The following is a 25,152-nucleotide window of genomic DNA, read 5'->3' on the forward strand; positions in this document are numbered from 1 at the left end:
AACCTTCAAACTTTAGAACTATTGAACTATTGATGCACAAATGCACGCGCATATATACATTTATACAGACGCACAAATGCAGCGCATGCACACATTTATATACAGGCGCACACGCACATGCACACACACATTTATACACATGCACAAACGCACGTGCATGCACACATTCATACATAGGTGCATGCGCCTGTGCACGCACAAATTTATACAAATGCACAAATGCATATGCGCACACACATTAATACATGCACGGACGTGTGCACACGCACTCACACATTTACACACACACGCACATGAACACATTCATACAAACATGCACACATACATGCACACATTTTAATACAGGCGCACACGCATGTGCACACACACATTTATACCCACACGTAAACACACGGGCACGGGCACATTAATGCACATGCACAAACGCATGCGCATGCACATAGTTATACACAGTCGCATGCGCACGTGCATGCACACATTTATACACACATGCACACATGCACACATCTATACACACGAACACACATTTATACAAATATACGCACACATGCAGGTGCGCACACACATTTATAAATACACACAAACGCACACGCACCCACACATTTATACATAGGTGCACGAGCACATGCACATACAGATTTACACACACACATTTATACAAAGGAGCACATGCATGTGGATGCAGACATTTATACCCCCACACAAACACATGCAGACACGCACATATTTATACACACGCACAAATGCATGAGCATACACACATTTATTCGCACATGCTCACAGGTGCATGTGCACATAAACATTTATGCACAAGCACAAATGAACGTGCATGCACATACTAATTCACACGCATGCACACGTTCAGGCGCACACACATTTATACACATGCTCACGCACATACACACGCACATGCACACATTTATACACACTTGCACATGCACGTGGACACACACACTTATGCCCATGCACAAATGTGCACGCATGCACACATTTATACACATATACGAACATGTGCAGGTACACACACACATTTATACACAGGCACATGTGCACATGCACACACAGATTTATAAACACACATGTGCACGTGCACCCACATGCACACATTTACACACACACACACATTTATACACAGGCACACACACATATGGACGCAGACATTTATACCCACGCACAAACGCACGCACATATTTATACACACACACTTTTATACACGCACATGCACACATGCATGCACACATTTATCTAGATGCACAAAAGCATGCGCGCACACACATTTATAGAAACATGCACACGCACACATTTATGCACACACACAAACACATGAGCATGCACACATTTATACACACGTACACGCTCACGTGCATGCACAATATGCATTTATACATACGCACACACACGTGCACGTACACACATACATTTATACACACATGCACACGCACGCACACACAAACATGTGCACCGCAAATTTATACAGACGCAAATGCACACACATGCACACATTTTTAAAAAGCACACGCACTCACACGCATGCGCACAGACGCATTTATACACACATGCACATGCACACTTATACATATGACCACATTTACACACATGCACATGTATGAACACTCACAGATTTACACACACACACGGGCACGCACGAAACCTTTTATGCACATGTGCACGCACACGTGCACGTACACGCACACATTCATACACGCATGCACATAATTTATATCCACGCACGCGCACGCACACATTTACACACACACGCGTTTATACACGCATTCACACACATTTATACACGCACACGTGCATGCGCATACACACATTTGTACGCAAGCACACACACATTTAGACACACGCAACCGCACATATTTATACACACGCACACAGGCACGCACGTACGCAAGCGCGCACACATTGCGTGTGCATATACTTGTGCATGTACATTAAAATGTGTGCATATGCATATGCGTGTGCATGTGTATAAATGTGTTCATGCGAGTGCTTGTGTATAAATTTGTGCTTGCATGTGCACTTTGTGTGTATAAATCTGTGCTTGCGCGTGTGCGTTTGTATAAATTTGCTCATGCACGTGTGCATGTGGAGGAGGCAGACTTTAGGCACACAAACTCCGCCGAGCCAGAGACTGACTAGTCCCCCCCACCCCCCATGGGAAGTCGCTGCTGCTGCCTCCTCCTCGTCTGACAGTCCTTTGCCCACCACCGTGACCTCCCCCAACAGGAGGAGGAGGACCGTTGAGCTCCTCCTCGTCGTTCTCCGCTCAGCAGGGCCTGCTGCTGCTGCTGCTCTGGCCAGCAAGGGCTCTCCCGAGGCCAGGCCAGGTGTCTTTCCCAGCCCTACTCCCTGGAAATGTGGCGGCAGCCTGGGCAGGACCGGCAGCAGCCTGGAGGCTCTGCCCGGGGATGCCCAGAGCTTTTGACTGCGTCATCCTCCCAAAAGCACGCCCAGAGCCCAGCCAGGCGGCGGCGGCCCACGGGAGGCTGCAGACCTGGCCGGCCCGGCAAAGGATTCCGAAGAGTGCCATGAAGGCAGACACACGCCCCGGGCATCATTGGCAGCTGGGCCCTGGCAGGGCAGAAATGCCACAGCCCTCCCCCGTAGCAACAGGCTTTTCAGAGAGACTGCCTCTGCACCTGGAGGATCCATGAAGAAACAGCCACTCCTTCCAGTCTAGCTGCCACCACCAAGGGGGAGGGGGAGGGGGAAGGAAGCGGCCCGCGGCTGCCATCCCCTGCCCCAAATGTACGCATACACACATCTTGGCCGCCCACCCGCCAGCAGTACCTTTTCCTTCAGGTCCAGCACGTAGACGGCATTGGCAGACATGGCTCGCCTCCGAAGCTGGTGTAGCAGTACTTTCCCCTGCCCCTCAACGAGCCCTGACCGGCAGGGTTTTATAACACGCTAGTGCGTTCTTATCCACTGCCACTCATATTTTGCTACTACTTCCGTGTCGTTGCTCATGCTCAGTCCCCATATGTAGCCCATACCTTGAAGAGACTTTTGCAGCAATGTTTAATGTTTAAGATGTTTTAAATGATTCTGAACAAAACATTAAAATACTTTGGTGCTTAGGGACAATGCATTATCTTTTTAAAAACTGATGTTTTAGATTGTTAAAAATTATGTTTAAGATGTTTTAAATGTTTTTCTGAACAAAGCATTAAAATATTTTGGTGCTTTGGGAACATGGGCAAGACTAATCAATGGTGGAGCTCTGCTAACTGCATCTGTCACGTCCTCTTATGAGCAACGTAATCTTCAAAACATTAAAAATTACATTTTTGAAAATTATGTTTAAGATGTTCTGCTTGGGACAAGTCTATTTACTAATGCTGATAACTAATTGCAAGACTGTGGTGCACACAAGTCTCTTTACTAGTTCTGAAGTTCTGAACAAGGGTAAGAGCTTCTGACAGGTTTCAGAGAGAATGAGCATTCTTGCCAGCACTCAAGATGTAAGAGTTTCTGTTAGATTGACCTTCAGGGTAAGGGCACTGGCTTCAACTGGAGAGACTGAGCATGCTCTCTTCTTGCCTGTTCTCCAGGAATTTCACAGAAATTCACATTTTAAACAAGATTGAAAATCTGAGAGGGGTTTGGGGCAGAAAATGAAATGGAGCTTCGTTTGACCATACTCGCATGCTTATGAGCATGCTCAGATGCACCGGGCAGGGGAAAGTACTGCTACACCGGCCTTGCAAGCCCTGGCGCTGTAGCAGCACCCTCATCCAGCCTCCCAAAACCTCACACCGGAATGAGCCCTCATCCTGAGAGCTCTCAAATGCAATGCAGGCTTCCCCACGGGACCCCATGAACCCAATTGCCCTTTTCCTCAATATTATTGGTGCTGATCAGTGCCTTAGCAGTTTGGAGGATAGATGGGGCCACCTACAAAACAAAGGACTGACTATATATATCAGGGCATTGAAGCATATGTGCTTGCATGTTGAAATAAAAAGGAAAAACCTAACTCACAGCGAACTCTACAAGTTTTCAGGCCCTACATAAGGCCCATTCATGTTAAGTTCAACACTCCTACAAGGAGTATACATGAGTACATATCTGTACACAGGTACAGTCATTCACATGTTAGGTGGGATGCAAGTACTTTAGTGCACTTCCTATCTGTCCCATGCACTGGAAAAACCTACTTCCAGGTTCACTTTCTCTCTGAAAACAGTCATTCACACAAACATATGTATGCATGTACAGACATCTGTACACTAGTACAGCATAATGTCTGAACAGGGAACTTGGGGTTAGAGTGAACACCAAACGCCAGAAACTCTTATTTTTGCAACTACCCTTTATGTTTTTCACAATGGGGTGAGGGAAACAGACTGCTGCCCAATTAGATTTGTGCTGCAGCCCTGCTTTCTTTCTTGTTTACTATAAGCAACTCTTTCATGTGCTGGGAAGAAGGTAAAGAATTGTCAGTCACAAAGGGTTGGGAATTAGGCCTTTGGCTGAGGACAATTAATTCATGGAATGTATGGGGTCTCATACCATTTGACACCCCAATAGCTAGTTTTTAGCATGCTAGAGAAAGGGAAAACAAGGCCTCCCAAGGAAGCTATGCAACCCATAGGCCTCACTAGGACAAGGGTTCAAGCCCTTCCCTCACCCAGAGGCAACACCCACCTCCAATACTGGTACCAGCAAAATGTTCTTCCTGGATATATATTCTGAGGTTACCAAGCTGTTTGTGCAAAGCACTTTTTCTACATAGTTCCCCTTTCCAATTTTAACACCCACCAGCCAGTTTCTAGTAGTACAGGTTGAGTATCTCTAATCCGGACATCTGGAATGCTCCAAAATCTGGAAACCACCACAGCATGCACCCGCAGCACCGACTCATTGTGGCTACCTGCTTATGCTTATTTGTTTTTTGTACTTTAAATAAAACCTTAAAAAAAAATAGTGTACAGTAACCTTTCGTGTTTAGATTTAGATCCCATGCCCACGATCTCATTACAGTATGCAAATATTCCAAAATCTGGAAGAGTCAGAAATCCAAAGCACTTCTGGTCCCAAGCAGTTCAAATAAGGGATACTCAACCTGTATAGTATTCCACCAGTGGAGCAGAGATAGCAAAGATGCATCTGTGTTTCCACTGGCACAAGAGGGCCAATACCAGATTCTATGCTGTTCAAACCTCTTTTAAAACACACACACACACACAGGATGCACATCTACTGTCTCAATTAATGCAACTCTGTTCTCCATAAAAAACCAACACAATAGAGACATTATTCCACACAAATATGCTTTAAAGGGATTTCCTTATACGTTTATCAATTTATTGAAGGATGGAAGGAAAAGCAATTGAAATATTTTTGTAGTCAACTTTTTTACCCCTATGTTATTAAAGAATGAACCAACAAGTAAGATATATTAACTTTATTAAAATTTTGAGTTAGCTAAAATCATTAACAAGGCAATTTGAGTACAATCATGTTTTAAAGCTGCTGTTACTATGACCAGTGGCCACAAAATCATAATGTATTCTCAAAAGTTAGTGGTGTATGAAGTAAAAAACAGCACTGTTAATATAAAAGAATGTATCAGGCTTTTAGCTGTTCCACACCACTCTCTTCAAACAGGATGCAGTACAGAGTTTTGTTAAATGTACCAGTTCATGAATTCATTTTGTGCATTTGCATTGGTCTTAAAACTGTAACTATTTATCCTAAAACCCAATGTGAGGTAGTAAACACTCATTTTGACTGCAGTCTAGGAAAACAAGGCACAAAAAGATAAGTTACATTCTAATGTGGTGATATGTGAAATGTTAAGAGACAATAATTCATTCAGGAGTACCAGTATGTCATTATTAACCAGGAAATCTGGGGTACAAGATGATGCAACTGTGCCATTTCAGACATCAGCTGAAATATTCAGCTGGAACACCAGAAATGTGGAAGAGATGACTAATGACTGTAGAACAATTCTGTAATCCTTTTACATCCCTATCCACACCAATAATAACTGATATAAATTGCATAGCTTTACAGGATACATGCCCTATCTCCCGTAAGTATAATTTACACTGGATTAACCCAAACTACCCCCATGAATGAGCAGAAAGCATGACTAGGTGTACATGAAATGTGTGACCACGCTCATTGCCACCCTCCCATACTGCAGCCGCTCACATTCCTAGAAAACTATGCTAGAGGGTTTCCCAGGGTATTTTCCCCCACGGGGATGCAGGGGCTTGCCAGGAGAAGGAGAAGCAGAAAGACCCCTTGCACAAGCCAGAACAGCCTCATATTACTTTTGATTCAAACTATTATTATTAAAAATATTTTAGTAAAATAATCTTAAGAAGAGACCAAATAATACACATATTCTATTAATGTTACCATTGGCAATTACAAAGCGATTAGTTAAGTGGATTTTAAAATGTGAACATTTCAAAGCCAAAGAATACAACACTGCAGCAGTGAAGAACCATCCAACACTAGCTTAAAAGCAAGTATATTTCACTATTTCAGCTTTAGGATGAAATTCTTTCGCACTTGAGCATAAGCATGCACAGGATCAGGCTGCCATTCTACAAAGAAAACAGTACAGAACAGATTTCACATATGCATTAGGGTGCTTTTTAGAAGATAATTATGTAACCTGGCAGGTGTGCATGCATGTGCATATATACAGTACAAATTTGCCATACACAAAATCATTTCACATCAACCTTTTCAAGTGTTGAAACACTACTGTACATTAAAATCTTTATACCGAAGCTTAACACTGATAGTTCAAAGCTTTTACAATATACAAGTAATCCTGCCAAGCAGTCAGGAATATCATTTGACACTTCATCAACTGATACACTTTCAAAACAAATATGGATACAACGAAATCTAATCGACGAAGACCTGAACATGTGTATTAGAAAATGAAGCTTCATTATTAACACTTTAGTGCAGTCTAACTGTACAAATTTCTAGACAGGAAAAGTAGCAACCTGAATGGCGTTGGCGCTAGAGTGCTAACACAAGCCATGTTCTGTCTGTTCCTCCTTGTTACAGTCCCTTGAATAGCTTGGGTTGGAGGGCCTGCAGCAATGGTGTGGGATGTGGTGCTGGTGGCTGCAGGGACAAATCCCAGCTGGATGGAGCTACCAAAGAGCATCTTTTTAGGGGGCTGCATGAGACAGCAGGGGAAAGGATGTGTGATAGCACTCTTACAGCAGGGCTGCTCTGGATGCTACCCCATCACTTTTCTGTAAAATGATACAGCACCAAAAGAATTCATTTTTTACTGTTGCTATCATTTCCTCAGACTGCTTGCTACACTTGCTGAGACCACAAAAACCGATCACATCTTTCCAGCATTGACTGAATCAGGGCTCTGCAGAGGGGGAGGGGGGAAAAACAATAAGGAAGTCAAACTCATTTTAACAGTAAGTTATTTAATCACGCTTATTGATCCATACATGTGACTTTCCACTATGTTAATGATTACCAGAGCTCAAATTCTATATTGATAATTCATTAGATTTGTACCTTAATTATCTGTTCCTTTAATGCTGCTGGAGTTATAAGTAAACCCAGCAGTTATACAGAAGTGAGTTGTCCATGCCAATGAAGAGGTGCTCAAAGAGCTTTCAGGATGTAATCATATCCATGCCTCTTTCCAGAAAGAAGTGGCATGAATTTAGGATGAGCTCAATTTTATTCTTGATGTTTTTCAAAAGGGGAGAATTTTAATTTTTGTCTTTCAAAGCTTGATTTTTGCCTTTAAAACTTCAACTAGTACAGAACCAGAAGAAGTAGTCCCTCTTGGTTATATTTATTACATTCAAAAATGACAAGCAACTGTTCTCACAAGACCTACCTTTGCCTTTTCTCAGCAATTCTTAGTATTTCACATACTTTGGCAAATCTTTCCGATAACTCAGCCATCAGGCCACAGCCTTCCAACAGCAGCAAAGCACGATCCGGGCCAATATCTTTGGCTAGGAGGAGAGCCACGTTTTCAACAGTAATACAATTTGGCCAATTTGGAGTGCCATTACCAAGGGCACTGCCATTCTGCATAGTAGGGTGAAGGACACTGCTGCAATGACTCTTTATAAGGCAAAGGAGGAACTTCCATTCTTCCATAGTCTCTGGAATTGCTCCTAAATGCAAAAGGAACATTGGTAGTCTTACTGTGAAGGTTTTTTCTTCCCAGTGATCAGAGGGCATCCCTATAATTGGGTTGTGATGCCCATTTGCTCCATAAGACAGGGTCTCTTGAACTTTTGACCTTCCCATGTTGCCCTGATGCACCTCCTCCCCAGTTTCGAGACTGTTTTGCGACAATGCAGTGAAAAGGAGGACTCCAAACTCCAGGTAAGAGCATAAACAAAGCTATGAACAGAGGGCAACATGGTGAAAGAGAAGGCATGGATGGGAAAGAACGAGCACACCACTAGACCAAGGGTTGTGGACAAAAAGTGTTAGCAACAATATAACAGTATGACAAAGTGCAATACAGAGGGATCTGCACAGTAAGGAAAGATCCAAATCAGTCCAGTCAGCCAAACAATGTTAGACTCACCATTGCGGGCGGGCCGGATACCCTCCAATCACTGGGAAGAACAAACCTTCAGGGTAAGACTACCAATGTTCCTTTCTCTCCCAGTGATGGAGGGTATCCCTTTAAATGGGACATACCAAAGCAGTAGTCAGAGGAAGGGAAGCAATGTGGGTGAGATAAGACAGGAGAAAGGTAGTGGGGGACCACTTGCTAGATCACCGTGTATCCAAATGCTGCTCAGGCTGATTGATGCACAGAGAGCTTGTAGTGTCTCACGAAAGGAGAAACTGGTTTCCATGTGGCCACTTTACAAATGTCTCCAATCGATGCATTAGTCAAAAGGCTGCAGAAGTGGTTGCGCTTCTGGTGGAGTGTGCAGTGATTCTGAGCGGTGGTGTGAGATGAAGTGCCTTGTATGAGATAGTGATGCACACCTTAATCCAGCATGCCAGTGAGGCCTTGGACGGTTTGGTTCACATGGAAGGAGACAAAGAGCGTGTCAGTGCATTGGAGCACTTTTGTTCTACAAAGGTATTATTTTAGCGCTCCTCTAACATCCAGCGTATGCCACAAGACTTCCTTGGGGTGTACTGGTTCAGGGAAGAAGGAAGGAAGTACAATGTCCTGGCTACGATGAAAAGGTCAGTCAACCTTGTGCCGGAAGGGTGGGTCTGGCTTGAGAACAACGGAGTCTGGGTGGAAAACACAGAAGTGGGTGGAAAACACAGAAGTGTTTGCTAATGGATAGCACCCCCAATGCAGACACTCTCCTAGCAGAGGTAATGGCAACCAGGAATAGGGCCTTGTATGTGAGAAATTTTATGTGAAGAGGTACAAAGGGAGCCTGAGTCGGAGCATTCAGAACCTTGTTGAGATTCCAAGTTGGGAATCTGTGCACAGTTGGTGGAGCCAGGTTGGCTGCTCCTTGGAGGAAATGCTTCACATCCAGGTGGACTGAGAGTGATTCCATAGCCTGGGGCCAAAGGACGGAAGAGAGGGCAGATGCCCATCTCCTTAGAGTCACCGGTCAAAGGCCCTTGTCTAAACCAGCTTGCAAAAAGTCCAAGGGTTGTGGTATTGTGGTTTTGAGGGGGTCGAACTGCCTAGGCTTGGCCATTTTAGGAAGGCGGACCACGTAGTCTTTATGCTTATCGTGGAATGTCTATGAGTGGCAAGAATGGTATTCTGGGTGCATTTGAAGTAGCCTCTGACTGCTAAGATGGCTCTCTCAGTAGCCAGGCGTGAAGTTGAAGCCAGGATGGGTTGGGGTGCAGGAGAGGGCTTTGGGACAGGAGGTCATGCCTCTCCAGGAGCTGTAGTGGCGTTGCTGCTGCCAGGTCCTTCAGATCCAAAAACCACGGCCATCATGGCCAGAATGGTGCCACTGGTATGAGAACATAGCACTGTTCTGAATAGCTTTACAGGATACATGCCCTCTAGAGGCCAAGGAGCGGTGGTGTCTGCACCCTGAGTGGCCCTGTCTCTCTCTTGAAGGGGCCTGGTAATCACGTCTTTGGGCCACAAAAAAAGTGATCCCTGCATGTCCTAGTTCTTCCTCAATTCCTTTGAGAATTGAGAAGGAGGGTGTTGGTGCTCTTCGCTGCATGGTCTCAGCAGAGGAGAAAACAGCGGGGGGAAGGAAGGAGGAAAGGAAAAATGAAAGTAGAAGAAAAACAGTTTCTCACCACCACCCCCTTTCCCCCAAAAAAGAAGAATCAAAAGAGGACAGCAAAACAGCAAGGAGAAAATATGGTCTAAGTCCATTCTTAAATGGAGGAAAAACACTGAGGAGTTTGGAGCTACTTCACTGAGATCTGCACCAGAACAACACGGGAAGGTCAAAATGCACATGGAGGACTGGGAGAGTCTCATGAGGATTTCTGCAGCACCCCCACAGACTTCATTAGTCAGAATGTCAGCCAGTGAAAAAATGGCATATTTGTCAATCCCAAATACAAGTGTTTTATCATCATGGTTATATTTATATTTACTGGGATGCAGAACAGAGCATTAAACACACGTTAGCTCACTGTTCCCCCCACCCCATGCCTATTCTTTCAATCTGATAAACTGCCCTAGAAATATTTATCTTGAAGGACAACATAACCATTTTTAAAGTGTGCATAGAACAAAGTTTCATGTTTGCAAGGGAGGAGGGACGATTTTGGCAAATCTCCCTTCCCTCTGCTACACCTGATAATATGCCTGAGGGTTGCAGGCTCTTCAGGGATGTATTTTCAGGGGATATCAGAGGAAAGGGCGATAGTGGGAGGGAAAATCAGCAAAAATCCCCCCACTCTAATGCACATGTGAAAAATGGTTCCAGGGATCTGTCATTAGTCTGAACATCAGCCAACATTTTCAAAAACCAGTGGAACATGTGACATAAATTCACTTTTAAAAAAGCTAAAACTAAAATAGTCTCCTTAAATGTAATGAGCTAAATCAGGAATTTGAAGTTTTTCAAAGCAGAGCAGCAAAATCCTTAAAAAGCACCATATTTTATTTTATTTATGTGCAGCTTTTCTTCTACAGTATATTTAGCACTTAAAAAAACAAAATAGATGCCAAAGCTACTTAGTACAAACAGAATGTCGGGTTTCACTCAAAAATCAAGTTTTACCAACCATGTTCTCTATCCAACAAGTTCATATCATCCAAATGAATAATATTAGTAAGGGTTTCAGCTCTTCTATCCAGCTCCAAACAGAGAGAAAGATATCCAGGCCAAAAGCTATAAATATAACAAAGAGTACCAGAAATCAAAATAAATTCTTAATGTATTATGATCGATTATAATCTGACATTCCAATTTACTACAAACTCTGACTTTTGCTCTCAAGTGGCACGCATTCAGACTCTAAAGTGAGTAATATCTCTCTTAACATTCCACACTTCAAATTGGGCAAGAAACCAACCAACACCTCTTAACACTCAGAAACAGCAATGATACCCCTTCCTCTTAGCATTAGCAGAGTAGACTAATAGGTTGTGTAACAGAAAGGAGTCAGGGGGAGCATACTCTTGAGATTAAACTAAGGGTTAATCTTAATTTTTTTTTATTTTTTTAAACCTTCTACATTACCCATAGCTTTTGCAAATGTCAGACATTTTCTCTTTCGTTGTAGTGTCAGCTGGGAGTTTCAGCAATAGTAAAATCAGTTGGTTATATCCCCAAGTAAATAAATGTGAGCGTGGCCTGAAAATATCAAACACCAAGTTAGAGAAGTTAAACTTTATTTTTTAAAATGAACTTATAACACACAATGACCCCCAGAATTACCACCAAACGTTTGTTAGAAAAAGGTTACATATGAGTTCAGTAGCGGCCGGTATGGGTGCTGCCGGGGTGGGGGTGGGGGTGGTGGCGGCAAGAGACACCATTAAGGGGAAATTAATAGATACTTACCTCCATCCTTGCTGCACCCGAGTGCTGCTTGGAGCAGCAGACCAGCACCCCCTGCATTGGTGGATCGCCTCCACCACTCACCTGGCTGCCGGCAAGGGATTAGTTCTGCAGAGGCCAGGTGAGTGGCGGAGGTGATCCACCATCACAGGGGGTGCTGGGCAGTGTGCTGCTGCTCCAAGCAGCATTCAGGTGTGGTGAGAATGAAGGTAAGCACCTATTAATATACCCTTAAAAAGGTGTCTCTCACCACCCCACCCCACCCCACCCCACCCCTGTATAAGTTTGGGACTTAGAACCTGTATTAGTACTCTGTTTTTCTGTTAAAACACATGCAATGTGGCTTACAAAATTTAAAAGCAAATACAATAAAGTTAACAATGAAATACAGAACTAAACCAAGCAACAGATCCCAGGTTTTAACAACATTTACATGCCACTTTTCAAGAGAAATGCAAAGCAATTTACAAAGATGCATAACCATAAAAAGAAATGGGGCAGAAATATGTGTATATTTAATCCAGCTGTGGAGCATTCTTTTTTCAAGGCATCATTGCCATTGCAGAAGTATCACATTTTTCCACTGCCTATCTACGAGTAGCTTGAGAAAACACAATTTTTTCTCTAGCTAGTCAACCAACTGTAACAGTGGATAGAACTTCAAAGACAGCAGAATTGGCAAAAAAGAAAAAGAAAAAAGAAAAGCTTCCAGCTTTTGAACTTTTCCCTCTAATATTTAAATGGTGGTATCACTGAGACCACTGGAGAGAGTACTGTGGTCTATAGTTTTAGAAGTAGTATCCTCCAAAGCTAAAATACTACTGGCATGCGTTGTGACTGTTCATCTAAATATAAGCCCTAGAGGAAACCTTCAGTAACAGGAATATTGTTACATAGGTATGGCCACACAGCAAGCTTTGGTACTGTAACTGCAACCCATACCTTGGATTTCCTTTGTCATCCATTGTACTTGCAGCATGAGGTGCATCATGAGACACTGCCAAACATAACCAATCTAATCGTAGTGATTCAGGATGGAGTAGAGAGCTAAGAAAAGACAACCTGGAAAAGGGATAGTTTACCACCAGTTATTCCAGTTGTTAAAAAATTGAAATGTATTTACATCAGTGAGAAAGGAAGATTTGTAACATCCAGCAAACTAGGACTAGTTTTACTTTTACATCTTAACACAATACAGCAGATTCAAGTACGATTTGTCTGTGCCCTTTTTAGAGCAAAACAAAGAATGTTTAAAGCCTTACTGTATATAATCTTGTAGCTTTTTATTAAAGAGAGAGTTTTAAACTAGGTCATGAGCCTGATTTCACTGGCATATTTTTCTGCAACCCATCCCCAAAGAAAGAGAGTGCTGTATATACCTTTCATCTTCAGCCTTGGATTTGATTAGACTGTCTAAGTATGCTAGAAAGTGTTCAGGATTGCGTTTACAAATTTGCTTGATGTCTGAAGGCAAAATGGAGGGATAAAACTTTATAAGGGGCCTTAGAGAAGTTTCTCCAAATTTTTCATACAGCCTATATTTTAAAAAAAGATTACAATTATTCAACACAAAAAACTGTTAACACACAATTCTTCTCAGTTCATTTATTAGTATTCTGTTGATAATATATTTACTTGCTAATGATGCAAGTAAACTGCATTTATACAATAGGGAGGATTGCCTAAATCTAAACTATACATTAACATTATTTATCATCATTATCATTGTCTTCCCTCCACATATTTACAGCCCTGCATAGACACAGCAGTAAGAGCGGAAGTACAGGATCCCCTATGCATGTGCAAGGGGATGGGCCTGGATCATTATTTAAGCACAGTCTAGAATATGAAACATTCAAATAAATCAAAAAGTGTATATACCTTTGGGCATGTGCCAGCAACACAGGAGCATCCCAAGGGCCCAGATCAACTAACAATTTCAGTGTTTTAAACATGTCACCATTTTCCAGTGTCACTGTGACTGGGCTAGTCAAAGTCAGTTCTGAAACCAATAATTATACACATTACAAACCACTATATTTAAGAGTAGCATGAAGAAGAAAAACTTGCACTAATTTTTGTATGTGCTTCAGCATAGCAAAAGTTGAACTGAAGGAGAATTCACTTTCTTACAGGGCCAGTGTGCATTAGTTTAACAACTGAAATAAAGTCAATGCAACTCAGTATCCTGGTATTTTAATACTTGTAACTTTAACTTTGTACACTGGAATTAGATAAAAGGCCTGGTTCAGAACTTAAGCCAGAGTTTCCAAAATAATCCAAGACCTGAAGCTGGGATACAATAATAGCTTCAGATCCTGGTTTATTTGAGAATTGGCTAGAATAAGTCAGGTTTACTCCATTCAGATGTTACAACAGATCCTACCTTGCTCTAAGCCCAAAGCCACCAAATCAGTTACCTTTTAGCCCTTCCACATAAGTTTCCCAAACACTGGGATGATTGCTGTGACATGTTATTATACACTTCTTCAGTCTTTCCAAATCCAAAAGAAAAAAGTAGTCCTTTATGAATTTACAAGCCAAGGCAGAGGAAGTTTCTGCAGAGGAAGCTTCTGGGTGCACAGACTGTTCATCATTTATTTCTGAACACTTATAAACATTTAATTCAAAACACAAAGTTGTCAGCTCTACCAGATCCTTTTGAATGTCCTGTGCGATTAAACATGGAGGGTTGATCCGAAGAGACTGGTTGAAGGCTGTCTCTGAACTAGCAGGCTTTTTGCATAGTATTTTATCAGTCTGATTGTTCCTAGCTGACTCAGCATTTTCTTCCAGCACGTTTCCCTCTTCTTTATTTACACAACTATTTTCATTGTTCATTCTCAAAACAGGCCTCTCTTCCTTATCCACCAGTTTACTACACTGATCCATTTCCAAATTTGCTTCAAAAATTTGATGTTCTTCAGGTTGTAAAGGCACACTTGACTGAGATGAGTCATCATTTGAAATGGAAGCAGCCTTGAATCCAAATGCTTCTTCTAAAAATGGAAGCCAATCCAACAAAACTTCCCTCAAGCATTGTGGTTGTAATAAAACCAGAGGATCCTGAAGTCTGGTTCTGTAAAACAACAGGAATTGCAACTTATTAGTTGATAAATACTATAACAAACCAACTGACTATGGAGCGAAAACCAAGTTCTACACAGAAGTGTTCACTACAACTAGTTAAGACAGTTGCTGTTCAGGTGTACCCTTTTACTCATTTCCAAATTCATAATTTTAAAATGTGACATTTGCTAATGTAGAATTCCTTACATGGGTTTTTAGGATTACAACCTCCAGTTACTGGTATTAATATTTTGAATATGATCCAGTTCATCAATGGAGTGTCTATGTATGGAAGATTCCCATAGGAATCCTTACTTCTCCTCTGATAGGGAAGCCTTACTTTCCCTCCTCCTATATGTGCAGCAGCACAAGCCAATCAGGGGAAGAGGAGGTTCGTATGAATCTCCCAAATTCTTATCCAGTCAAGATAGGATTGTGCCCAAAGTTAATAACGATGATTCACATAACTTCCAAATATCTCTTAAGTATTACACTATTTGCACAGCACTGCCTAGCACACATTTCTACAAGACGCATATTTCACCTGCAAAGATTATGTTCTACAAATGTATTGGCTTGGATCTCACCTTACTCCTTTGCTCACAAAAGCTCCCTCTGTGAAAAGGAGAGTTGCATTTGTGCAAATAACACTTTTTGTTTGTGCAAGTTGCCTTCTATTAACAGAAGTTACCCCATGTGAGGCAGTTAGTTGGTATCCAAGCCACTACATTATTATCCCAACCTTCCTCCAAAGAGCTTTAGGAAGCTTAATGGCTCTCTCCCACTCATACTGTATCCTTATAACAAAATCTTACAGAGTATCTCCAGTTGCTGCCTTGAGGTCTTTAAGGTGGTCCTCTTCTGAAGACTGGCTCTGTAACTCTACCCTTGAAAGAAATGAAGTTCATGTTAATAAACAATAGGAGAAGTGAAAAATAGTCTCCCTTACCTCAATCTTGTGATTCAGTTAAGTGCAAAAGGAGCAAGAAAACAAATAGGTACAAACACTGTGGCCTTTCATTTCCCCCTCACTTTGCTGGTTTTCTTTGCTGACCTTTCAGCATTACAAATACAATATCTTGTACTGACAAAGAAGTGATTACTCCATGCAGTCACAGCTCTGGACTTGGGTTGATTATGTATTATTGGTGGCAAGTCTTTCTCTTGCTCATTTTTCTTTTATAAGCTGGTGCCAGGACTACATATGCTACCTGGCATTTCAATAACTGAAGGTTGCTTTTGGATAGTATTTGAGTTATTCAAAATGGGCACTTTAGACCAAGGGTGTCTGGATAGCATTCAAATGCACCTCCAGGGGGCCTGGGCATTAATAAAGACATAGATAGAAGTCTTTTCTTCTTTCTCCGCAACTGCTCCCCTTGCCTTCCTCTTCTTCATCCTTCAACTCTCTTCCTTCTTCCCCTCTCTGGCCCTCCACGTTGCTCATGCTGGGAGAGGGCACCTTGTACTACCTTTGTCTTTCTCCCCACCCCGCTTTTCAGTGCTTCACAGGCTGAAGAGCCTGCCACAAGGGAGGAGGGGGAGGAGGAGTGTGGTGGCAGCCGAAGGAAGGAAGCAAGCCATGGCAACTAGGAGAAATACCATGACTTCTGGGAGTGGGAGAAGAAAAATATCGGTGGTGGAAGGAAGCAAGTAAGTTGCAGCAAGCGGGAAGAAATGCTGCCACTCTGACAGCAGGGGGAAGAAATGCAATGGCATTTTTAGCTTGCTAGCCGCTGGTCAGGGGCCAGATAATTGAGTTCTGGGGGCTGGATCTGGCCTGTGGGCCTTACATTTGACACCCCTGCTTTAGACAATATTTACATGATGGGGGACACTGCACAGCCCTAAAACCCACAGACTCTGGTATAGTAAAGATGCTCACAGTCGACCAATAAACGAGGAAATCTAGTGCTATATTATGGAAAGGGGAAAAAGATTTTTTACTAGTGAGCTTTTACTCACTCTTCTTCCTCCTCCTCTTCCTCCTCCTCCTCAGGTTGTGCTACTATTCTATCAGTCACTTCCGGCAGTAGTTGTTCTTCATCTTTGATGTCCTGTTTGACTCTATCAGGATTCACATGAAGGGTTCCTATCTTCTCAATCTTCTCCGTCGTTTTGCGCACAAAACTAGAAACACTAGGAATCAATTGTTAAAATAGTACAAACATCAGCAAGAACAAAGTGTTAGGCTAAAATAGACACGAGTTGCTGTGTGGCATTTCAGAGTTTATTTGTGAGCTGCATATGCACAGATGAGGGTGCAGACTTAGTTTTTGATAGCCAAGTCAAAGTAAGGTTTGAAATAACACACTAGTTTCCTCATGAAGATGTTTTAGGTTCCCCATGTTACCCGAGTGCCAAGGCACTGGATTAAACATTACTGAATACTGAACTCCAAAAACAGTGCTCAGAGGAAAATATTTGAACCATAAAGTGGAAAATGCAAATATTAACCCACATCTTTAGGATATACTTATCTATAGCACAACTGATGACACAACACCCCATTCCTGAACACATTACTTAAAAGTATATCCCATTACTTTCAATGCAGCTACTTTCATGTTTTTAGGGCGTTAGCTTTGTTCATTCAAATACAGCCTAAATAGATTCAGACAGTTCATATAAACATTTGCAGTTTGGTGCATTGCTTCTATATGCCTCACACACTTTTGTAATTAACATGTTCTTTCAGTTTGTTTTAATAAAAGTTATACAGATAGTTGTATTTTCTAATTCACACAACACTTGCAGGTAAATGAGATGGTCCATTAAAAAAAAAAAGCAACAATAGAAAAATACATTTTGGTTGGTCATAATAAAGATAGAATATTGAGCAAGCTTTTGAGATCTCCAGAATTTTTTGGAGTGGATATAAAGCAACACACACCCATGCATACAGGGGGAGAGAGAGAAAGAGCAGGATATTAGGAAAAACCACAAAGTCTGAGTTGAACATCAAAAATATAGTACAGATGGTTTTATGCTGAGTTAGTTCGGTTAGTATGTTTCAGGTGCAAGACAGCTTTCAGGCTGCACCATGGATTACTGGAACAATATATCAAAACCCCATCTTGCATGAGAGCTAAGTACTCAAGAAAGGCACACAACTGTTATCACAATTCCACCTTCCCTCTCCAGTCTCCTACCACATTCCCCTGAAAATCTTTTCCAGAAGGTTGGGGTGGCAGGGTGGCTCATAGGAGAAGATTTTCAAGGGGTGCAGGGAGCTGGAGAGGAAACCACCACCCCCATCCACCCGCACACCATTTTACACAAGCAGCAGACAGCATAAGCCAAATGCGGGGTTTAGATACAACCCAAAGGCTATTCCCTTCTTAACAAGTTTAAAACTAGCAATTATTTGGATCTTTGTGCTGGATACAAAGCAACTTCTAGCTTTTGCATTTTCAAAGAGAAAAAAGGCTTACCAACATCATCTTGTCACTTGACGTTGGTATGTCCACCATCAAAGTGATAAAGAAAACCTATCTCTGTTCATGGCAGAAAGGTGTGACAGTTCTGCTTTCTGACTGAAACCCTTGTACCATGTTCAATCCCACTCTGGAAGGTCCCTGATCAACAGGAAAAGAAGCTCAAGGGGCTACAGAAAAAGGCCCAATGTGCACACTGACCACCATCGGAGACCCTTTGGATCCCATCCATTAGGTATGAACAGATAATAGTGGTGAGGAAAAAAGCATCAGGTAACAGGGTGACAGCATGAAATATTTGCAAACCACAAAGTATTAAGAATGTTAAGCAAAGCTGACAGAATGAAAGTACTGCCACAGGTTTAGAAAGAGTCCCTTGTCCCAGAAAGATAGAGAAGAGGAACAGCAATTGAATGAGAAATTAGGAACCACCAACTAGGGATGTGCACGGAACTGGTTTGGAAACCCTTTATGGGTCTCCAAACTGGTTCAAAGGTAGGGATGGGTCCGGACCGGTCTGGTCCGGAGGCCATTGTAAAGGCCTCCAGACTGTCCGGACCAGTTCGGACCTGGCCGGTCCGGTCCGGGTGGAGGGGGTTCCTTTAAGGGCGGGGAGGGTTTACTTACCCCTCCCGCCGCTTTGCCCCCTCCAGCTCTCGTAATTACTGTAGAAATTGGGGCGGCAGGATACCTCCCTGCTGCCGCTTCTTGATGCTCAATGTAAAAGGCTCCGACAAGCCTTCTGCGCACGCTGCGCGTGAGTTTCACGTCTCCCGGAGGCCCGGTCTACCCGGCCCGGCGGGTAGACAGGGCCTCCGGCGGCTGGAGGCCCGGTCTACCCGCTGGCAGGGGCCGAGGTCAGGTAGACCAGGCCTCCGGGAGACGTGAAGCTCACGCGCGGCGTGCGCAGAAGGTTTGTCGGAGCCTTTTACATTGAGCAGCAAGAAGGGGCGGCAGGGAGGTATCCTGCCGCCCCAATTTCTACAGTAATTACGAGAGCTGGAGGGGGCAAAGCGGCGGGAGGGGTAAGTAAACCCTCCCCACCCTTAAAGGAACCCCCTCCACAGTGCCGGACCACAGCTGTGTGGTTCCGTGCACACCCCTATTCAAAAGGTGGAGGGGGTCTATCTTTGAAGAGCAGGGGATGGTGCACTTATCCCTTCTGCCACTTTCCCCTCGCCAGCATCTGTTTTTGCAAAGCCCATCGGGGCAGCAGCATACCTCCCTGCCACCCCGTTGCCCACTTCTTCCAGATATGACCAGAAGTCACCAACGCGCTTGCATGCGCCGGCACAGGCACACACATCATGCACACATGTGTTGGCATGTGCAGGAGCGTCGGTGACTTCTGGTCATATCCGGAAGATGAGGGCAACGGAGTGGCAGGGAGGTACGCTGCCACCCCAATGAGCTTTGCAAAACACAGATGCTGGGGTGAGCAGCAGGAGGGCTAAGTGCACCTTCCCCCGCTCTTAAAGATAGACCCCTGCCGTGGTTCCGTGCACATCCCTACAATCAACATGGTTATATACGGAGAAAAGGGAAGGGTGTATTTTTGGACCTTTTCCTCTGATCCCTGACAACCTAACTAGACCAGTGCAGATCAGATCAGAGCTCAAGAACAGGCAAATAGAGAGGGGTTCCTTGGAATCCTGGAGGGATGCTGTGCTGAGGCTGGATAGGAATATAAATGTTTAAATGCATTTCTTGTCTTATTGATCCAGTGCTGTGCTCCTGAATCCATGCCCCAAGGAGGACTTGATCACGTATTCTGCATCAGGTTCTAATCATGAAATTATTGCTTCCAATAATTTGCTTCCACTGGTTTTTAAATGGACCTTCGGGGGCGTGGGGGAACACTCTCTTGGCTTACAATTCAGAGGCTGTATCCTTATATTCTTTAGCTCTCCTTACATATCCACTCTTGCCAAAATGGTAGCATCTAAGATTATATACTGCTAACAGTTGAAGTTAAATTTAAAAGGAGATTAAAAGCCAACACTCTTCAGAGACATCACCCACACTAGGGTAAGAGACAGGCAGGTTCATTCCAGCCTGGAAACCAGTTCACGTTCCACTGTTCACTTATGTCTTCCTAATGACTGAAGGAGACTTTTAGACCCAGACAACCCAGGTATCCAACTTCAGAGAGTCAAATACCAGTTTGGCAAAGCTAAGAAGGGATTAACAAAATTATGTTTAATGGATTTGACAAAACAAAAAAGGATGTAATGGGAAAGGAATTCACATGATTTTACCTGTCCTTGACAGCTTGAAGAGAGACGAGAGGAGATGAGGAACGGAATGACAATGGAATACTGAATGGAAGGAAAGTCTCATTCCGATCGGGATCGACCACCACAGAAGCATGAGATACATTGTCTAACAAAATTAAAATGGAAGAGTCATAAAATGGAGTGATTTGTGACAACACATGCTTAGACGGGATCATATGCCCCAATCCCCATCGATTTTGTGTTTGCCTCCTTTGGGTTGATATAATGGCCAAGAATCTTCCAGCCATAAGCACTATCTTCTCCTTTGAACTTAGTTTCAAAGTATCCTTTAGATAACAACATGAAATAAGGAATCCAGAAACACAATTCACAATGCAAATGCTCCCATGCATTTGCAGTTCAGACAGCAATAAGTGTTGTAAAATCACAGATATTTTTCAAATATGGAAAAAATCAACAGGGGGGGGCGGGAACCAACATAGTAGTAACTCAGGAATCCATAAACAACACAAGAGCAGTTTAGAGATGCAGTTTCAGTATCTTCTTTTATATATATATTTCTCTTAGACATACCCGTCGCTAATCCCATGTGTGGCAGCTCTCGCGAGAGTTCGTGAGCAGCTAGCGACGGGACAGGCAAGCACTCAAAAGAAGAGGATGGAAAAGAAAATACAGGAAAATGGCTGGCATCCTTACTAATGCTGAACAAATGCAAAGGAAAAACATATGAAGTCCAGTCTTCCCGCTATGATGTGCACACGTGCGCATGCACACAAGTTTATTGATGTCCTTTCCCCATATCACAGCTCAGTTAATTTTAGATCCTGCTCAGATTGAATCTGGAAGGCCACACTCTGAATATACATGTGCACACAATGCTTCGATACTGCTGCCCAGAGCAAAACTTATTCTACACACAGATGAAAAAAATCAGAGAGAACACTGCTGCAGCTGCTACCTTCCAGAGTAAACTAGTTCAGAGTGCTTGCGTGCATGGATTACTGCCAATCTCCCCTTCCCTCTAAAGCACTCTGTGCTATCTAAAAATACTTCCTTGAGAGTTATATAGCTCTCAGGGTCATATTTTCAAGTGGGACAGAGTGCTTTAGAGGAAAAGAGAGATTGGCAAAAAAATCCAACCCTGCCTCCCACAAAAAAGTGTTCACACTGCTTTAATCTGGAATGCAGCTGCATGTGTGCTTCCTTGGCTGCATGCATACTACATTACTCAGGATACTGGCCAACATTTACCTCTTGTACTATTGCATGTCACAACTAAGCAGTCCAAAAGCTTAGTTGCTCACACTGTGAGTTGCAAGAATCATGCAAATCTGAATGTCTACATTCATCCTTGGCCTTAAGCACTTATGGAATTTGACTCTTTCATACAAAATAACTCCAACAGGACTGAATAATTACATGCCTCAAGACCAAAGTTCAGAAGAGAGACTCTATTTCATTCAAAAGGGATAACAACAGTGATTTAAAAACCCTTGGCTATGCAAGTTAATAAAAACAAAGAGGCCAATTTAAAAGCAGAAGATAAAGGACCATTCATTACAAATCCTTCCAGGAAGTTATTTCATATACCATGTGAAGCTTACAAATATAGTAAAGAATCATACAAGCCTTACAGTTTGACATGACCAGACAGAATGATAAACCCTTAGCTAACAAGGATACAAAAATTATAGGAAAGCTCATAATTATCATGTTATCATGAATGTTAGCATTCATGATAACAGCACAAGAGTAAACCAAGTGGATGAATATTAACTAGTACTTCAATATCATACACTACTTCACAATGAACACAGAGAAAAGATGCTATTGTTCCCTTAAAGTGTCATTAGAAGTAGATCTGAGCTCTTTGTACCAGAAGACGTCCACAATTTTCAAACTGCAGCTGTTCTAGAGGAATATTCATTGCAAGAATACAATGCAGTTTCCCACACATCACCAGCACTAAAACAGACATTACCATAAACCATAACCTACAAGCAGTGTTCCTTCTAACAGGAACCCCCAGATGTTGTTCACTACAAGTCCCAGAATCCCCAGCTACAATGGCCTTTGGCTGGGGATTCTGGGGATTGGAGTCAACATCTGGGAATCCCTATTAGAGGGAACACTGCCTACAAGTTTTCTCACCCTTGATCAACACCAGAAGTGTGACAAACAATCAAATATTCTTTTCATGTACTGGAAGAAACCATATTCCTAAAACCAAAAAAGCTACTACTGTTCTACAGAAAGATTAGTAGTAGATTAATAGACAAAAAAAATAAAGTGGCACCATTTAGCAAGCTTCCAACATCTTAAATGGTATCAATATGTGGTTCCTAACTTCCAGCAAAACTCCAGATTGCCCTACTAGTCAGCTGATATCACACTGAACTTTGAACATCACAGACAGATTGTGGGGGAGAGGTGCGGGGGAGGAGGAGGAGGAGGAGAAGGGAATTAGCCCATAGACTTATGACTGGCAACATCAGCAAATCCTGGCAGACAGTGAATGTAGTACAGATGACTATCACATTTATGAACACTCGAACAGAATAGTGGCATATAATTTAAGATATACCAACAGCACACCAATTTGCCTTCCATTAACAGGTACTGACAGCTGTCCCGGCACACCATTAATTAGGTCCCCTAATTGCCCATGTCCATATCTCCACTTGCATCATTTGAACCAATTATTGATTAAAGAGAAATGAATAGCCACTATCCACGCCCAGCACAGTACTTTCAGTGACTGTTGCTGGTGTCTATCTTATGTTTCTTTTTAGACTGTGAGCCCTTTGGGGACAGGGATCCATTTTATTTATCTTATTTATTTGTTATTTCTCTGTGTAAACCACCCTGAGCCATTTTTGGAAGGGCTGAATAAATAAATATTAGAGACATTATTATTAAATTAAATATTAGAGCTGGTCCTGATGGACCTTGTGTCCAAATCAGCAATGCAAACTGTTAAATATTTCACTAAAATAACAATACAATATCCATAACCAACATGGAATAAGAGTTTCACAAAGAAGCTATGAGACTAATACAGGTGGACCACGTTACTCGTGGTCTCAACCTCTGTGGTTCCACATATCCACGGCCGGGCAGCTGACACCTGACCTCAGTATACACAGCAAATAAAAAGCATTAAAAACCACTTGTCCGCAGTTCCTACATGTCCAGAAATGACCTCAGGAGATAATTTCCGGCCACCAGTTTGAAGCACAGAGCTATTTTATGGCTGGGAGGGGGCACACACACACACCCTGTGATTTTTTGCACAAAGATGGTGGAATTGTGGCTTTGGGGGGCATAACTGGACAGCTGGAGACCCACACAGCACAGTACAGTACATTTTTAAAAGTACTTCTTTAGTTCTTAGCCATTTTTTTTAGCTTCCAGGAACCTAACCTCCCAATTCCCAACGCTTCATTATCTGTGGCTTCAGCCAACAATGGAACCCCCGCAGATAACAAGGTCTGCCTGTATAAGAAATACATCCGAATTCTGTGGTTATTTAAATCACAAGGAAGTACAACATTTTTATTAATATGACACATTTGGTGCACCTTTTGAAGGTTTTCTTGGCATTCAGAGAAAGAGACAGTCAAAAATGGCACAGCAGTATTATCTCCAGTTCTTTTCATCTGTGTGCAGAATGAGTTTTGTTCTGGGTGGCAGTATCAAGGCAGTGACCTGCATTCGGAGTGGGGCCTTCCGGATTAAACCTGAGTGGGATCTAAAATTAACTGAGCGGACATTAAAAAAAAATCTGTGAGCGTGCACACCTTAGAGGGAACACTGCGCGGCAGGGAAATAACTTGCATTGGGAGCAAGAGGTTGCTGGTTCGAATCCCCAATGGTATGTTTCCCAGACTATGAGAAACACCTATATTGGGCAGCAGCAATATAGGGAGATGCTGAAAGGCATTGTCTCATACTGCTCAAGAGATGGCAATGATAAACCCCTCCTGTATTCTACCAAAAGAACCCACATGACTCTGTGGTCACCAGGAGTCAACACTGACTTGACCGCACAACTTTACCTTTAGTCAAACATTGTCCAGATCAAAGCCAAAAAATGTCTGCAAACTGCAGCCAAAAACCAAACAAGTTGCCTAACACAGTCAGAGTCAAAACAGCAAACAAATCCTACAAGCCACAAGTCCAAATCAGAACACAGAGAAAAATCCAAGGTACAGTCCAAGTCAAAACCAATTTAAAACACTGTCTTACAGAACCGGTCCGACGAGGCAAACGCTAAGGCGGTCAGAAAGGAACCAACAAGATTGGCACTCTAACCGCCAAATCAACCGTTATCCAGGCACATGATGCGGTTAGAGCAACCAAGGAGCTGTAGAATTCTACCCCATGAGGTCCTGCACAGGGACAGTACCCAGGCTTATGAATACTCAGCAGATCACTTTACAGAGCCACTAAATAGCT

At 42.7% G+C, this 25,152-nt stretch overlaps 1 protein-coding gene across 2 annotated transcripts in view; it reads right to left on the minus strand.

Moving 5' to 3' along the window:
- Positions 1–5,401: 5,401 nt before the first annotated feature.
- HPS5 (HPS5 biogenesis of lysosomal organelles complex 2 subunit 2) overlaps positions 5,402–25,152 on the minus strand; it is a 31,321-nt gene continuing 11,570 nt past the window's right edge. For both annotated transcript variants that reach the window (XM_053272554.1, XM_053272563.1), the window contains 11 exons: positions 20,716–20,839; positions 16,986–17,159; positions 15,836–15,907; positions 14,372–15,030; positions 13,833–13,953; positions 13,331–13,486; positions 12,894–13,013; positions 11,631–11,744; positions 11,173–11,279; positions 7,859–8,144; positions 5,402–7,372 (listed from right to left, as the gene is read on the minus strand). In XM_053272554.1, coding sequence (XP_053128529.1) covers positions 7,312–7,372; positions 7,859–8,144; positions 11,173–11,279; positions 11,631–11,744; positions 12,894–13,013; positions 13,331–13,486; positions 13,833–13,953; positions 14,372–15,030; positions 15,836–15,907; positions 16,986–17,159; positions 20,716–20,839 — 1,994 coding nt within the window. In that variant the 3' untranslated portion in view covers positions 5,402–7,311. The remainder of the gene's footprint in view (positions 7,373–7,858; positions 8,145–11,172; positions 11,280–11,630; positions 11,745–12,893; positions 13,014–13,330; positions 13,487–13,832; positions 13,954–14,371; positions 15,031–15,835; positions 15,908–16,985; positions 17,160–20,715; positions 20,840–25,152) is intronic.

The sequence above is a fragment of the Hemicordylus capensis genome, chromosome 1 (genome assembly GCF_027244095.1).
Source record: "Hemicordylus capensis ecotype Gifberg chromosome 1, rHemCap1.1.pri, whole genome shotgun sequence".
Taxonomy (NCBI): Eukaryota; Metazoa; Chordata; class Lepidosauria; order Squamata; family Cordylidae; genus Hemicordylus; species Hemicordylus capensis.